Source organism: Podarcis cretensis (assembly GCF_951804945.1).
Source record: "Podarcis cretensis genome assembly, chromosome: 6".
NCBI lineage: Eukaryota > Metazoa > Chordata > Lepidosauria > Squamata > Lacertidae > Podarcis > Podarcis cretensis.
In genome coordinates, this window is record NC_137175.1 from 24,858,702 (window position 1) to 24,874,757 (window position 16,056).

At 42.3% G+C, this 16,056-nt stretch overlaps 1 protein-coding gene across 1 annotated transcript in view; it reads right to left on the reverse strand.

Moving 5' to 3' along the window:
* Nucleotides 1–811: 811 nt before the first annotated feature.
* The window catches only part of TOP1 (DNA topoisomerase I), a 77,185-nt gene continuing 61,940 nt past the window's right edge, over nt 812–16,056 (reverse strand). The window contains exons 12-21 of the mRNA XM_079979166.1: nt 15,541–15,728; nt 14,166–14,310; nt 13,549–13,692; nt 12,641–12,826; nt 11,834–11,902; nt 9,944–10,058; nt 8,020–8,147; nt 4,317–4,411; nt 3,560–3,709; nt 812–3,373 (exon numbers count right to left, since the gene is read on the reverse strand). Coding sequence (XP_079835292.1) covers nt 3,271–3,373; nt 3,560–3,709; nt 4,317–4,411; nt 8,020–8,147; nt 9,944–10,058; nt 11,834–11,902; nt 12,641–12,826; nt 13,549–13,692; nt 14,166–14,310; nt 15,541–15,728 — 1,323 coding nt within the window. The 3' untranslated portion in view covers nt 812–3,270. The remainder of the gene's footprint in view (nt 3,374–3,559; nt 3,710–4,316; nt 4,412–8,019; nt 8,148–9,943; nt 10,059–11,833; nt 11,903–12,640; nt 12,827–13,548; nt 13,693–14,165; nt 14,311–15,540; nt 15,729–16,056) is intronic.

A 16,056-nucleotide genomic window follows, 5' to 3' on the forward strand; every position in this document is an offset into this window, starting at 1 on the left:
TGGGGAGAAATTCCCCATTAGAAACAGAGGGATGAGCACAGCACCTTGGCTAAAGCTGTAGAAGTGATGGGGAGCTGATGCACTCCAACTCCATCCATCCCTGGACATTCACTATCGCTATTGAATTACCCAAATATAAACCATGTCAACAGCTCCATTCAGTCCAAATGTCCATGCAAGCAACTTGAGGTTGCTACTTGCACTGCGTAAAGGTGCAATTCCACTTGCTAGCCCATTGGGCAATGTGATGAGTAACCACAGTGATAGAATATATTCGTCATGCTGTACCAAGTGAAATCTGGCACAGCAGTGGAGAAGTGTGTGAGCTGTGAAGTCACTGGCTGAGTGGCTTGAGGCAAAGCACTATAGCCCTGTCCGGATGCCTCACAATTACAAAATGATTGAAAAGGACTTGCCCACACTTGCTGACCTCGCCACCTCTGCTGTGCCCCTTCTATGTGTTGGGAGGAGGAAGGTTTGAGCTATATGCATGTAAATTTCCTATGTGATTTGGAACCCTTGTTGTTTTGTGGGAGAACACCCCAATAAGGCTTAAAATAACTTCTCATCTGCAACATGGAAGTATTGACCTACCTTATCCGAATGTTGTAAAGATTACTGCTAAGGATAATATACTGAACCCTTTATTAAAAGGCATCAAAGCAAACCAGTTCCAGTGGTCAAGAGGTGGACAGATCTCCTGTCTATAGTTTCTCCTTATACCGCCTTCATTTGTCCTAGAGAAGGCTACTCTAGGTCTTTTATGAAATTCTGACTAACAAGCAAAATGATCAAACCGAGCATGCATGCATAAAAACACTTGTATAAAAAATTTATTCTGTTCACAGGGCCAATATTTTCTTGCTATGTAAATGGAATTTATAGGAAGGTGAGGCAGGTATACAGAATACATACGAGTCTCCTTACCTTTACCTGTTTACATTACCTGTGATTCTGAAACATTCATTTCAGGATCTGGTTTCAATGTGCAAATTTAAGATAAACCAACCTCAAACGGGGATTTAAAAAGGCCCTAGGGGCTGCTGTCATGCCTGATTCATTTGGAGTGGCAGTGCCAAACAGCAGCAAGGTCAATGGTCCTAAAATGCAGATTAGCACCTGTAATACAGCAAATTGAGTGCTACCCAAGATCCGACAGCTATATGTAGTTAGATGTGTATGGCTAGTGTTTCCAATTATCCATACCTTTGAATATTGGTGGTTTTGAGGCTCCAATTTCTTGTGGTTTCAAGCATACCCGATTCTTGATGCAGGCCATAAGTGCCAATTTAAGAAAAGTGAACATGTGTCCTGTCTTTTGTACAAAGGCACAAGATGACATACCAGTCAACTCTGTCAAAGCAGGTTGACTAGCGTTAATTTCATGTTGAAGAATGCCTTAGCTCTCCAAACTCTTGAAAGCAAGACACATGGAAGATGCAGTATTCTGAGGCTCTCCAAGTCAAGAAAGCAAATGGTCTGATCTCTATAAAAAGTATAGCTATAGTCATCTTGAAGAATACAGCGCTTCCTTCCTAAACAATTGTCCTTGTTTGCTTCTAGAGAAGAGTGCCAAGAACCAGCCATGAAAAAATTGTTCTGGCTGTGGATTGGAGCTAGAGGGAAATCCTCAGAACCAGGCTGCCCCTGGATAACTTGATATATATGTAGGATCCAACATGCAAGGCACTGTACAAAAATACCCAGAGAACTGGCAATCTACTATTTGGCTGCCAATGTCTATGGTGTAGAAGGCCACATGGAATCTTGACTGTGCCTCCGGTCCACAGTTCCTCGGGCATTTCATCCTAGAGAGCCTCCACACCCCACATCCTTCCCCAAAGCATCTCCTGACAGCTATTGGCCTGCAGCCAGCCATTCAGCTCTCTGGGTACAAGAACACACAGATGCTGGCATTGCGTTAAGTTGTAGGAATTTATTTTAAATAACCTACAGTTGATTAAAAGGGGATTCATGATAAAAATAGAAGATACTTGTTGAGGAAAGACTGCGGGAAACTTGTTTTTGCACCACACTAAGCTAACAATGCCTCTAAAACTAATGGATTATAGCAAAAAAGGTTTCACATTAAAATTCTGCTTTAATTTTTTTTAAAGTTTTTTGTACACAATTACAAAAGAAAAAAAATAAAAAGACCTAAGATCTTGATTATTTTTCCTTTTTTTTTTTGGACCAAAGCTCGCTTCCCTCAAAATTTTATTGACCTGTGAAAGTTCTTTTTACACAATAAAATCTTTCAAGTAAAAGAGAGGAGGGTGGAGTTTTCTTTTTTTAAAAAAAGGAGGGAGAAAAGAAAAACAACCCTGCCAAAAAAAGCAAAACAAAACCCACAAATGTGGATATTCCTGATATATATATATCTATATATATATATATATTATGTACTCAGAACAAAGTATGATGGGAAAACATTTTGTTACCAATTTATTTGTACTCATAATGCATCAACCCTCCCCAGCTCATTCCTTCCTACCCCCTGCAAATCTACATGATCTTTAAGATCAAGAAGAAAAAAAAGCTTAAATATTTTAAAATAATTAAAAGTAGTAAAAATTCACATTAACAAAAAAAGAAAGAAAAAGAAAATAACACTCAAGTCAGGAAGGATCTTCCCATCATGCTTTGCTTTGAAGAGATGTTGTATTTTTATTATAGGTTTTCAATACCATGATGGTGGCAAGTAAAAATGAAAACAACTGGGTGTTTCCATGATGACTGTTGTGGCCAGAGCCAGTGTGCTGAGAGGGCTTCAGTTGTGTTAAATTAATTGAAGGAGACGGGGCGGGAAATTAAGGGAATCCATTTTCTATTAAAATATAGAAGTTATTGCAAAACCCTAACTGTAAAAACACACCAATATCTCATTGGATTCTGTATACAGTAGCTAATGATTTCCAAGCTCCTCAGTGTAATGGTGAATTTGCCTGGCAGAAGGTTAACAAATTCCCCCATCCACTTGTCCTCCCCCTCCAGAGACAAAAACACAAACCATACAGCTAGAATTTGGGTTTCTGAAACAGGTTTAAATAAGTTGTCCATAGGACAACTGGCTCAGCAACTCTATAATATTTCCAGGCCTATCTTTTCTCAAAGATGTTGGGTATTTCATCAGACACTCGCTTTCCCCTCCCGACACCCCCCTCCCCTCCCCCAAATATAAAGGACAAGTAAGGCTCACAGTTTTATCAATCTCCCTAAAACCAGGCTATTCCCCTTCTCATTCATAAGATCCAGCCCATTAAAATCAGGTTAGAATTCAAAGTCTTCATCTGCCATGTCAATTGCCCAGGCAAATTTCTCCCGTTGGGTTTTGTTATAGATCTTCTCTATAGGTATTCCAAATTTCTTGCACCTGGAGGGAGGGGGAGAGAGAGAGAGAGAGAGAGAGGAATAAAAAGGATGAACAGCAAGAGGTGTTTACAGCCAAACAACTACAAAAGTGCATCCCAGCAGAACCAATGCCTCTTTTCCTTTCAAAGACTGAAGCAAGGCAATAGGATGGAGGCTGCTCTTTCTTCCCCAACAAGCAAGAGCTTACCAGGCAACAGAAATCCTAGGATCCAGGTAATTTAGTTTGGAGGTCCCCAAGGCAATCTGCTTGTTTTCCTCCCGGTCTGTAGCTTGGACCTCCAATTTCATCAGCTGTTCTGCAACCCTTTGTACTGCTTTCTTCTTACTTTCTACGGTCCTGCGAGGGGCAAGGAGATACTTTTTTCAGGTGGGAACTATAAATGGCTTTTCTTTCTATGGGAATGAAGAACACCCGAACAGACCTGCTAGGTGAGACCAAAGGCTAATCTAGTCCAATATTCTGTTTCCCACAGTGCTCAGCCAGATGCCTCTGGGAAGCCCATAAGCAGGCCATGAACACAAAAGCCCTCTCCCTCTGTTGCTCCACAGTTATTGGTATTCAGAGGCATGTGGTCTCTGATCCTGAAGAAAGGCTGCAGCTATCATGACTAGCAGCCATTGATAGCTTTTTTTCGCAACAGGCATGCATTTATTGATTCTCTTTTTAAAGCAGTCTAAAAGTTGGTGGCCATCACTACATACTGTGGTAGCCACTAGGCACTGTGTGATAAAGTTTTTTTTCTGACAAGTAAGGGGAGATATGGTAGAGGTATATAAAATTAGGCAGGAGGTAGAAATAAGGTTTTTTCTTCCCTTCACATAGTACCATCACAGTGACAAGGTGAGCCACTTGAGCAGAAATCTCATTCTGAGCAAAGTTGGTTTCCCTGAGCGCCATGCAGAAGTGTTTGAATACACGTGAGTGTCACAGCAACGTGACTTACTTTTTAGATTTCTCATCCCTCCGGACCTTGGCATCGGCTTTGGCGCTTTTCAGTTCTCTTTTGGCATCAGCCAGCTGTTCCTTCTTGGCATCAATCTAGGGAAGGCAAAACACAAACAGAAAGCAGGAGATGGAAGGTGTGGAGCTGACAAGCTGCAAACGGCTAGTAGACTTTTGTCTCCATTGGAGTTCTAGATACCAAGGCAGCGTCTCTGTCTAACACACTTCACTGGGTGTCCAAGAAGCCTTTTTTTACCTTGACTAAAGTTTCACAGAAGAGCTGGCTGGGATTTACATTTTCAGATAGGCATGCAAGGATCAAACTTGCAGAAGTGATTACCAGGACTTTAGATACCAAATTTATGGCACCGCACTTAGAAAGGAACATTGATTCACTTACTGTGAGTGGCATAAGAAGCTATCCATTTAGAGGGCTGTCTCTATTGATTTGCCAAAAGCAGGGAAAAGTGACTTGAATAATCTCCTCACCCAAGCTCCTCTGTGTAGTTTGATCCATGACTAAGCTTGAAGCATAGAGTAGATCAGGCAGCCATCATGGCAGACAATGGTGTGGCATTAGCTGTCGCCCCGTACCAGCCTAGAAAGCCCATTCATGGTATGTAAGCTATTATTTGTTTCTTAGGTTGCCACGGGAGATAGAGCAACATGGGGAGGCTAGGTGAGATCTAAGTGCAGGTTCTGAAGAAATATAAATGGTCCTCTAAGGTGGAGGCTGAATGTTCTGGAGAATGCTTCTTCTGAAGGAGGCCTTTACAAATGCATACAGCTCTAAATTGTAAAGCCGAGCGAGAATAAATGCAGACAACCATGTTGGTACAGCAGCATCAATAATGTCAATGTTAGTGGATTCCTGGATACCCTAGTAACATTTGCCGTGATCTGCAGAGGAATGGGCAAATGCTGAGTTTCAAAGGCAAAGGGAGAAAAGTGTATGAAAGAAATAGAGTAAACCTGAGCCCAAAGCCAGAGAAGAGAAGGAAATGAGGGGGAAAAGTCATATTTGGGCAATGGCAGGGACTAAACTGAAGGAGGAACTAGGGTGAGGATAGCCTATAGAAATATTCAAGTCACATGTTACGCCTGGGAAAATCAGGAGACACAACTCATTGGTGGGGAACCTGTGCTCCTTTAGATGCTGATGGACTCCCAGCTCCCATCAACCCCAGCCAGCATGGCCAAAGTTCAGGCGTGATGGGATGGGGGAGCCTAAGTCCAGCAACATCTGGAGGCCCACATATCTCCCCCCCTGGCCTAATGGATGCTTCTCAGGCCAACCAGAGAAGACTCAAGGTTTTATCCAAGAAATATCTGATGTGTCACAAGTTCAACAGTATGCACTGTCAGACTAGAAGCCCTGGCTGGGGTGCCAAGTTTGCTTCTGTTGGCAGGAGAATCCTCTGAGCAGAGTGCCCCTCAAAAGACCCTGCTGAGCTGCAGGTTTATTAGATATTGGGGGGGGGGGCCTAGGGCTCAGGAAAAGTTTAAGGCAAAGATTTACATGTACAATTACACAAAACAGAGCTCGCAACCCTTCATATGAATAATGGAATTCAGGAAACAAAGTGTGGAATACAAAAGTCAATGGGCGACTGGGGACGAAGTGCATGAAGCCATACAGATGGAACCCTCCAAATCAAATTCCCATCATCCCCACTGCCTATTTAAAGGTTCAGATGCACTGTGCTGGGTCACATCAGGTAACTTTCTCAGCCCAAGCAATAATGGGTTTGTTCTAAAGCAGAGGCAGGGAACCTATGGCTTTGCAGATGCTCTTGGATGCTAACTCCCATCAGTTCCAGCCCAGCAACATTTGTAGGGCCACAGGTACCCCATCTCTGCTCTAAAGGAATGAAAAGCAGAAGCTGTATCAGGGCTCTTAAATAGAGCCCAAATACAGATAAATTTGTGTTGGTGTTTTTGTTTGTGTTTTGTATAAATGGGGAGAGAACACAATGCATTATGTAAATAATTTAGAATTAATATGTTTATTAATAGGTGTATTATGTTTTTGTCTTGATATGTGTAATTGTATATTTTGAATAAAAATGTAAGGAAAAAAAAAAAGAAAAGCAGAAGCTGTATGATCTGCGGCAAACTAAGTAAGATGATCTAAGATGAACTAAGTAAGCTGAAGGTTCGCAGCTCCATTCGCCTAAGCTGTGACTGACAGACTGTTCAGTTCAGCTAAGAATAATGGGACAGGTGAGTTGGGGGGGGGGGTTGAAGGCAAACAAGTCGTTATCATTCTGTCAAAGCTGTCAGTCCTAACAACTGAAGCAGCCCGGTTAGATATTATGAAAGCCAAAAAGAACACCCCACTGATTAATAAAACAGATTCAGGCTGTAAACCAACCTAACCAAAATGACCTCAGGGTTTTTGTCAGAAATAACCTGAAAAGTAAAAGGGTGGTTTAGACAAGTAAAATATAATCAAATACTCGATATAGATAGGCTTGCAATTTTGTGGCGGAGGAAGGTGGATAATTTTGTGTTAAACCACATCATTATCCTCAAGCCATGGACATGGAATAGTTATCTGTTTTGAACTTGCTTTAAGTTCACAAGATAATGAGAAAGTCATAGCCTATATAGAAATCTGCACAGAATACTTTAGAAAAATAAGGCCTGAGCCACACAAATAATTCATCACACCATAAAATAATTTTTGGATCTGACCACTTCAGACTACAGGTAGGAGAAGAGTTGCATGTTCAAGCTTTTCTCCAGGAATGTGGATACAGAAATTGAGCACATCAGAGAAACTACTACGACTGAAACTTTCTGCCTGCCTACCTATTTAATTTTCTAAATGCAAGAAACTTGGAAAAAACATTCACTCAAATGATTTCTCCACCTGTGGGTCTCAAGTGGTACAGTCCAAATACAGCTTTGCCATGTGACTGGCAGTTTGTACAGACAAGCTGGAAGTCTTCCCTGAGGTCAACTGGTCAAGAAGCTTTCAAATTCAACTATAAAACTCTTCTTCAGCATTGATATTTGTGATGTCTCAGAGAAACCTCAGGAAAGCACCCAAGCATATGTATCATTAGCTTAGTTTCTTGTTCTTTAAATCAAGTTATTCCTTTCCCCAAGAGTGTCTAAATACAGGTAGGATCCAGAAAACCAGGAGCAGAATTTTGCTCACACCTTCACCCTTCCTGAACAATCCCAAAAAAACTGTTCCTGGGAGTTGGTGGACCCTCTCAAGCAGCATGGGAAATGGGCCAGGAGGTTAAGGAGACTGTCCTTATTTGAAAGGCATGCTTTCTGGCCATGTAAGGGACTCTCTGGATTTTGCCCAGTGTCCTGTGAGTAAATCAGGATGGGAAAACACATCATAACATCAGAGAGCTGTCAGGAGCAAAAAAATAATTATGGTACGCTTTGTGACCCCACTAGAGATGCTTTATAGACATTTCTCCTCCAGGACTAAAAGGCAACTTGCCTGATGTGCAATTCAGTCAGAAACAGGAAGGATTTGAAGAATGATTTTCTGTAATAAACAGGAAGGATTTGAAGAATGATTTTCTGTAATAAAATCAAGCAGGTTTGTCTTTCTAAAAATCAGAGAAACAAGCTTCACTAGTGAAGTTAGAGGAGAGCTTGACACAGGTCAGCTAAGTAACAGAGGTAGCCAAACAAAGTCTTGGTTTGGGTTTTAACGAAAGGAAGCAGTCAGTTACCTTGCTCTGTAAATTCATCATGGATTTCTCAAAGGTCTTTGGAGGCGCCCTCTGGTGGTTGCAGAGAATAGCAACAGCTCTATTGGCACGGTTATAAGACAGGATCTTTGCTGGGACATTATCATCCGCTAGAAAAGTTCAAAATGAACAAGTGAAATTTGCATTTCTGTATGGGAAAGTCTAGCTCTTTCTTGGATAATTTCACTTTTTCATGGGGAAGAGAAATTAGCAGCTTGGCTCTCAGCCATCTGTACCAAGCTTATAATGGGACTGGGGGCTGTAGCTTAATAATAAATAACATGTTTTGCATGCAGAAGGTCTGAAGTTCAGCCCCCAGCATCTCTAGTTAAGGATCTCAGGCAACAGAGGGGAGAAATGGAGTTCAGAGGGATGACTGCATACAGAAAGACTTGCTCTTTTAAGGTGAGTCCACAGCTTAGTGGCAGAACATATACTTTGCATGTAAAGGATCTCAAGTTCAATCCCTGGCACCTCTGCTTAACAGAATCAGAGAGCATGTGATTGGAAAGGTTTCTGCCTGAGACCATGGAGTGAGTAATACTGGGGGTAGATGCAAAGCAGATTTCTACATTCCTTATGCAGGCTTGAACACCTTAAAGTGCTATGAAAGTGCTAATGATTACAACGTGTATTCTAGTGTATCAGCTCCAGTATTCAGTTTAAACCCCTTGTATTTCAATAGTTATCTATGGTCTCTGATCTAACCGTTATTTGCCTCTTGCATTCCTTCTCTGCAAGCCTGGGCTTGCTGGATTTTAAAAAGGCACACCATCCATTTATATGGACAACACAAACAGAACATCTTTATCAGGCAAAGCCTTGAAGCCCTGCCTTCATTGTGGACAGAACATTATCTTCATTGTGGTCAAACCTGCCTTCATTGTGGACAGAACATTATCTGATTAAGGTGCATATTATAGACATCCACTGTGGTGGGAGATGGGTTATAATGGTTTCCTCGGGAACTAGGTAAAGTAAAGAGACCCCTGACCATTAGGTCCAGTCGTGGCAGACTCTGGGGTTGCGGCGCTCATCTCGCTTTATTGGCCGAGGGAGCCGGTGTACAGCTTCCAGGTCATGTGGCCAGCATGACTAAGCCGCTTCTGGCGAACCAGAGCAGTGCACGGAAACGCTGTTTACCTTCCCGCCGGAGCGGTACCTATTTATCTACTTGCACTTTGACATCCTTTTGAACTGCTAGGTTGGCAGGAGCTGGGACCGAGCAACGGGAGCTCACCCCGTCACGGGGATTCGAACCGCCGACCTTCTGGTTGGCAAGCCCTAGGCTCTGTGGCTTAACCCACAGTGACACCCACGTCCCTTGTCTAAGGGAACCAAATAAATCCTTGAAGGCTGTTAGAGATTTACCAAGTGTGCTGGCTAGCTGTCTTCTCTCCGGCCTGGCTAATTTAGGGCAGCCTTTGTCAACCTGGTGCCATCCAGATGTTCTGTACAGCTTCCTAGAAGTTGTAGTCCAAAACATTTGGAGGGCACCAGGTTAGCAAAGGCAAGTCACGGACACCATTCCTATACAGTAGTAACTTCCTATTTGAAATGTTTCAACACACCTTTGAAGATCTCTTGGAAACCACAGTTGTTTTAAGAATTCTGTGGTCTCCTTTGACATTCTTCGCCACTTGGCACTGGCTGATAAGCTGCCTCTGACCTAATTCAAGGTACTGCTGGACACATTTCAAATCCGAAATGGACTGGAAAGGCACAGATTTCAGTTCCTTCCTCTTCAGAAGGTCAGTTAGCCACAACAGCAACTTTGGAACTTTGTTCAATGCGGAGAAGCCCAAGTAATTTCCAGTCAGTGGCTCTTAAGCCGGCATTTGGATCGATGTTACAATCAACACAGAAACAGAAAAGTATGAGGTGTGTTAATCCAAAAAGTACTCACCAGTTGTGAGCTCCTTTAGCTGCTGCTGTAGCGTAATGGAGGCATTATACGTTCGAAATACCTTGGCTGTAAGTCCTTCCATAAGGTCTTGAAGATGCTTATTTAAGATGCTAGTCTAAGGGAAAGAAATAAAGGAAGCGGCTTAAATTAATTCCAGCATTCATCAGCAGAACACCTCAACCTGTGCACCCTCCTTACTCTCGTAATTTGAGGAGATGGGAAGTGGGAGGATGAGCCTATCAGTGGCTGGTAGCCACCATGGATATGTTCTACCTCTGCTGTCTAAGGAAGTATGCCTCTGAATACCAGTTGCTGCGAATCACAAGTGAGAAGGGCTCTGCTGCACTCAGATCCTGCATCTGGGCTTTCGATAGGCATCTGGCAGGTCACTTATGAGCTATATGACAATTCAGCAGAAGGGGCAGATACACTAACAGATGCAACTGGGGAAAATGGTTGTGGGCATGGCATGGAAGCAGATAATATTACTACTACTACTACTACTACTACTACTACAACAGCAACAGCAACAAAAAGGTAGAGTCTGCAGTTAGAGAGGCTGGGGTATTTTGTACAAGAAAGACACATTTCCTTTTCATGTGACACAGATACTCCAACTAAATTCCAAGAGGGACAAACTCATCTATTCAAGCCAATCTTAAACCCTTTCCAGATTTCTTTCTTTTTTTTTGGGGGGGGGGGTGAAAGACCACCTCCAGCCTATGTGTCAGATTAAGCCCACAAGGTGAGCCAATTTGGTCCACATGGCCATCTTTGGCAGGTCACACCTCCTTGTCACTCCCCTGATGACACATGCGTATCAGAAGAGGCAGCTGCCAAGGAACAACTGGGAGTGCACTTTTTTGGCAGCTTACCTTCGGCACTGTTTAAATTTGGCACTGCTGACATTGTTGCACTCAGGAGCTCTGGAACAGAACCAGATCCATGCTGCTTTCCGAAAGGCATGGATCCACCCAATGCCATATGATGTCAGGCATTTAACATGTGGTGAACCTTTTGGATTCCACCTCTTTCTCCAACTCTTACTTAGGGACTTATGAATGCTTGGTGGGTGGGGAGATCATGGGAAAGTGTTTCTGCCTCCATCTATATGCATTCATTAGAGCAGGCATCCCCAAACGTGGCCCTCCAGCTGTTTTGGGACTACAATTCCCATCACCCCTGACCACTGGTCCTGTTAGCTAGTGATGATGGGAGTTGTAGTCTCAAAACAGCTGGAGGGTCGAGTTTGGAGATGCCTGCATTAGAGTGTTCTCTTCAGATGCATGTAGATCAGAAGTGGAGCCTGTCCCGTCCCGCCAGCCCCACTAGTATACTCAGTGTCCCCAGAATGAATGCCTGAAAGCGGATTTAGTGAACTGGTAAGCTGGGAATAACAATCCTCTGGCCCTCTTTGGACTATAGCCAGCTGCCATCATCTCTGACCATGGGGCTGATAGGAGTGGAAGCCCAAAATCCCGATGGTAAACAATGGAGCTTGTGTTACACATTTTTTATGTGTTTTCAATCTTTACAGGGCACCCTATAACAAAAAGTTCTCAGGGCAGCTTATAGGATAAACAAAAGAGGAATGCAATCAATTGTGATGCAGCACTAAAACCAAACCCCAAATTAAAATAGAGAAACAGAAACAAGCCCGCAGTACTGTATCACACATCTTTTTCTCAAACTGCTGCAATATAACAGTTTCTACCAGGCCAGATTTCAGTTCCATGAACTCTTCTGTTAAATACAAAACTGCCTGCACCATAAGCAGCCTGTTAAAAATTGCACCCTTTTCCATGCCAGTGTAAGCATTCTAATTAAAAAATCCAGCCAAGGTTATCATTTATGATTAACTCTCAAGTACCAGGTATGGAAGGCACTCACATTAAGTCTATCAAAGAGGTCATCTTCAGGCTGTTTGTTTTCCATGAACAACTGAAGATTCTTAAAAACCTACAAGGCAAACAGATGGGAGAGAAGAAGACCATTACAGCATGAAAAAAAGAAACTGGATGGACATCATTCCAACTTGATGGCGGTATAACGTGCTCCTCACTAATTCACATGTCCATGCTTCCATGTACACAATTCTGAAGGAACACTGTTCTCTACTGGCCTACAGAAAGTGTGTTGGTGGATCCTGCAAACAAGGGATAGGAGTACGTAGACCACTATTGATCAGTGGTGTGGGGGGATGGAAGAAGCAACAAATATTTTCCTGACTGAAGAGGTATATTAAAGAACTGGGGTGCCTTCCCAATAAGAATAGGCTGAAAGCACTAAGGTAGAGATGATTTTGGGGGCGGGGAGAGCTACAGAACGTTATAAAAACAATTAACACTATGGAGACAGTGAAGAAAAAGAAAATTAAAGAAGGATCCATTAACCATGAAGGTTAAATGGAACCTCCTTGTTTAGATGCAGTTGGTAACAGCATGAGACTCTTAATTCTCAGGGTTGTGGGTCTTTGGGTAAAACAATTCCTGCATTGCAGGGGGTTGGACTAGATGACCATTGTGGTCCCATCCAAATCTACATTTCTATGACTCCAAGATGTGAAATATTTGTCCAGATGGATACTGTACTTACTCAAGGTAGATCTAAAGACTCACCAGAAGAAAGACGATTCAGTAAGAAGACTTTTCAGACTCCCTTTCATTAAATGTTAAGTGCACAAGAAAAAATTCTTACCCTTTTCTCAACAGGGACTTTGTTGTAGTATCGTATGGAATCCTTTCCAAGGAAGTCAAATTCTACCACGTATTCCTGGCCATCCAACTCTGGATGCAAATTAATATGTTCTACACGGAGGGAGCAGCAGCCCACTGTGTCAGCCGTCTCCCCTTCCTCTTTCTCATTACCAGCTCTCAGAGCAAGCTGCAAGTATGAAACAATGAAAGAGAGCAGAGAGATGTCACAAATAGCATTCAAAACAGGAGGCAATTTTAACCCCATTGGTTAGCCAGTAAGAAGCTGTTTCAGGATTCCTTGTGCTAAGAAGCTATCAGTTTAAACTCCAGAGCCGAGATTATAGCATTTGTAAATGCAACTGAAAGAATACACTAGGCTTGGTCCCATGTTATCTATTTGCTTAGGTGACTGGGGGCCTGTCTGTGTGCCGTCCACATGCCTTACTGAGCTAACACGGGGCAGTGCTTATAGGTAAGTTAGTGCCAATTTTACCACTGATGTTGCAGCAAAATTCCATTTATCATCATTTGATTCCAGAATAGATCTGCCCACTTTGGCTGCCACCTCTTAACAGCATTGCAAAAAGTAAATTGTGTGTGCATGTATGTACATATGCAGAGGTGTCCCGAGGAAAGTGGGCAAAATTTTACCCGTACTCATTCAGCTCATAGTTAAGCAATCACAAAAAGCAGTGCATTTGCCAAGGAAAGCTTCCCATCTCTGCTTTAGAAATATTTCTGGATTATTCAATTCCATTGGCACCTACTTCAAACATCTCTCCAGCACATTTAGTACCGTTGTGCTTAGAAGCTTATCAGCTTCAAACCAATGCTTCAACAAGTCTAGGCCGAGGAGCCCTGTCTAGGCAATAAAAAAAGGAAGGAACTGGAAAAGTGACAGATTCTCACTTTGTCAATGAAGTACAGCGCAACCGCCCTCTGCCGCACTTTCATCTCTTTGGACTTCCAGTCTTCTCGATAATTATTTCGAATCTTATCTACACATTTCTTCAGTCTCCGAGCAGTCTCATATTTCTGCCAGTCCTTCTCACCCTGCAGAGGCAATCACAAGGAACAACATGAGGACCTGCTCCAAAGCATAAAGGCTCCAGTTTGGAGATGGAGCATATTTTAAGAACACTTTCCCAAGATTCCCTCATTGCCACCGTACAGACATTATTCGACTTGTACGTTACTGCCTATTTCAGAAGTGCCTAAAGGGTTAAGAAGTTTTAAAGAGCCACTAAGCTGGCAGCAGAGTCGCAAAAAAGTAATGAAGTACTCTTTGGATCTTCCATTTAATGACACATTGATTCCTTAGGAACAGTCAGTAGTTCAGTAGTCCCTGGTTCAATTCTAGCATCTCCAGGAAGGGCTGGGAAAGACTCCCGTCTGAAATCCTGGAGAGCTGCTTGCAGTCAGTGTAGAAGCTGCCAAACTAGATAGAGCAGTATAAGGCAGATTCCTATGATACAGAGCATTGGGCATGTCAGAAGTAGCTTGCAAGTTTTCAGACAAACTATCACCTTGATTCTAGAACTGGGATTCAACATGATGTACTTAATAGATCCTTGGATGTTCTCTGTCCATGACACCAACCAGGTCACCTTGTTATCATGCCGGACCTCTTTCCATTTATGTCCAGGGGGAGGGGGAGGAACTTTTGAATCTCTGTACAGGGGGGGGGGGGGGACAAGAACACAACAATAATTTCAAAACTGAAAAGACTAAAAACCGTGAATAACAGCAAAATACAACCAGGAAATAATTTATTCAGTTTAATTCATTGTAATCAAAGCTGGCACCATTAACTGAAATGAAAGTCACAATACGAACTGTCTAGATTCGCCAGATATTTATAGGCCTCAAGCCCGGCAATCAGAAAAACCAAGTGTGTAAATGTTTGCATCGATACCTGTATATATCTAATTTAAGATTCTTAAAGGTTTTAAAGCAAACAAGGCCAGTGCTATTCTTACAAATAAAAACAACAATTTCAAGCTTATTGGCATGTTAAAAACTACTATGCAATTTAGACACTGTAATGTTTTGAAACAGCCCTGTTGAGGTATGTTAAGAAGTCTTTCCCTCTGCAACCTTTACCCTGCACTCATGTTTCTACAAATCACTTTTGCAGAAATACCAAACTGCCTAAGCAGCTGAAATCTTACCTCACTCCATCAGCTCTCACCATCCAGTCCCACCTTCCCCAAACCTTGCTTACTGAATATAATATTTTGCTCCTTAGGCAGACCAGGCTATCAATATTCTAAGGTCTTCTGAAACTGGGCAAATTGCTCTTTTGGCTTGAAATATAAGCTACCATGTCCTGAACTACAGATCTTTTTCAACAGGTCTGACATGGTAAACATTGGGTAAGAGAGATCCCATGTTATCACAGTATACCAGGGACCAAGTTGTGATGGGGCTATACCCTCCACAGTCTATTAAAGTTAAAGAGATACGACGGCGTCTGTGAGCTAGGAAACTGGTCTGAAGTGACATAAGGCAAGTGATTTGTTAAAGTTAACCAAGTCTTAGGCTGAACAGCAGAATGCCTGTTTGTCTCAAAGTAAGCTACTTTGAGCTTCCCGAAGGAAAAAGGAGGGTGGAAATGCAACCACCACCATCTACTAATATTTAAAAATAAATAGATTCAAACATTTGAGTTTTGCCTGTTCACAATACACTTTTTTTTAAAGAAGCAAACTAATGATTTGACAGTTTGTGAACTACGGTGAAAAGTTCACAAGTGAAACTTAACGTGGTATGTACTGGACTTCATCTCTTGGGCTGCACTTATGTTAGAGAGGTTATCCGGAGTGAAAAGCCTGAACACAGCTGCTACGCATTATAACCAAAAGTCACTCCTAGCTAGTGTGTGAAATCTTCCATGCTCACTTGCTACAATTGATGATGATGTCTTCTGGCATTATCCGCCTCTTCAGCATGCCCATTTTAGGATGGTTTCCACGCCCTCTGAAGAGACCCGGAGGCTCAATCTTAAAGTTGGCAATTCTTTCCTTATGGTTATCCATGATACAATAGCCATATTCTTTTAATAACCGCTCGTTCTCCTCTTTAATTTTCTAGGGGAAAACAAAACACCCACAAAAAAGGAAAAAATTACAACACACTCCAAACCGCACTATAAATTATTCAGAACCAGAGTTACAAGAAATTCATTAGCTCCATCCAGGTTGTGCTGCAAGAGGCATTTTACAAGTACAGCAAAGCAGTGAAAGAAAGAGGTTGTGATCTTGAGAGTGTTAATAGTCACAGGCCTACTCAACACAGTTTAGAAACAACTTGAAATATCCCCAGCATTTCAACATCCCATCCTTCCACCATGACTAGCCCATCTCAACCACATTTCTCATTTATCTGAAGTCTTATCTCTGGGCCAGCCTTTAATCC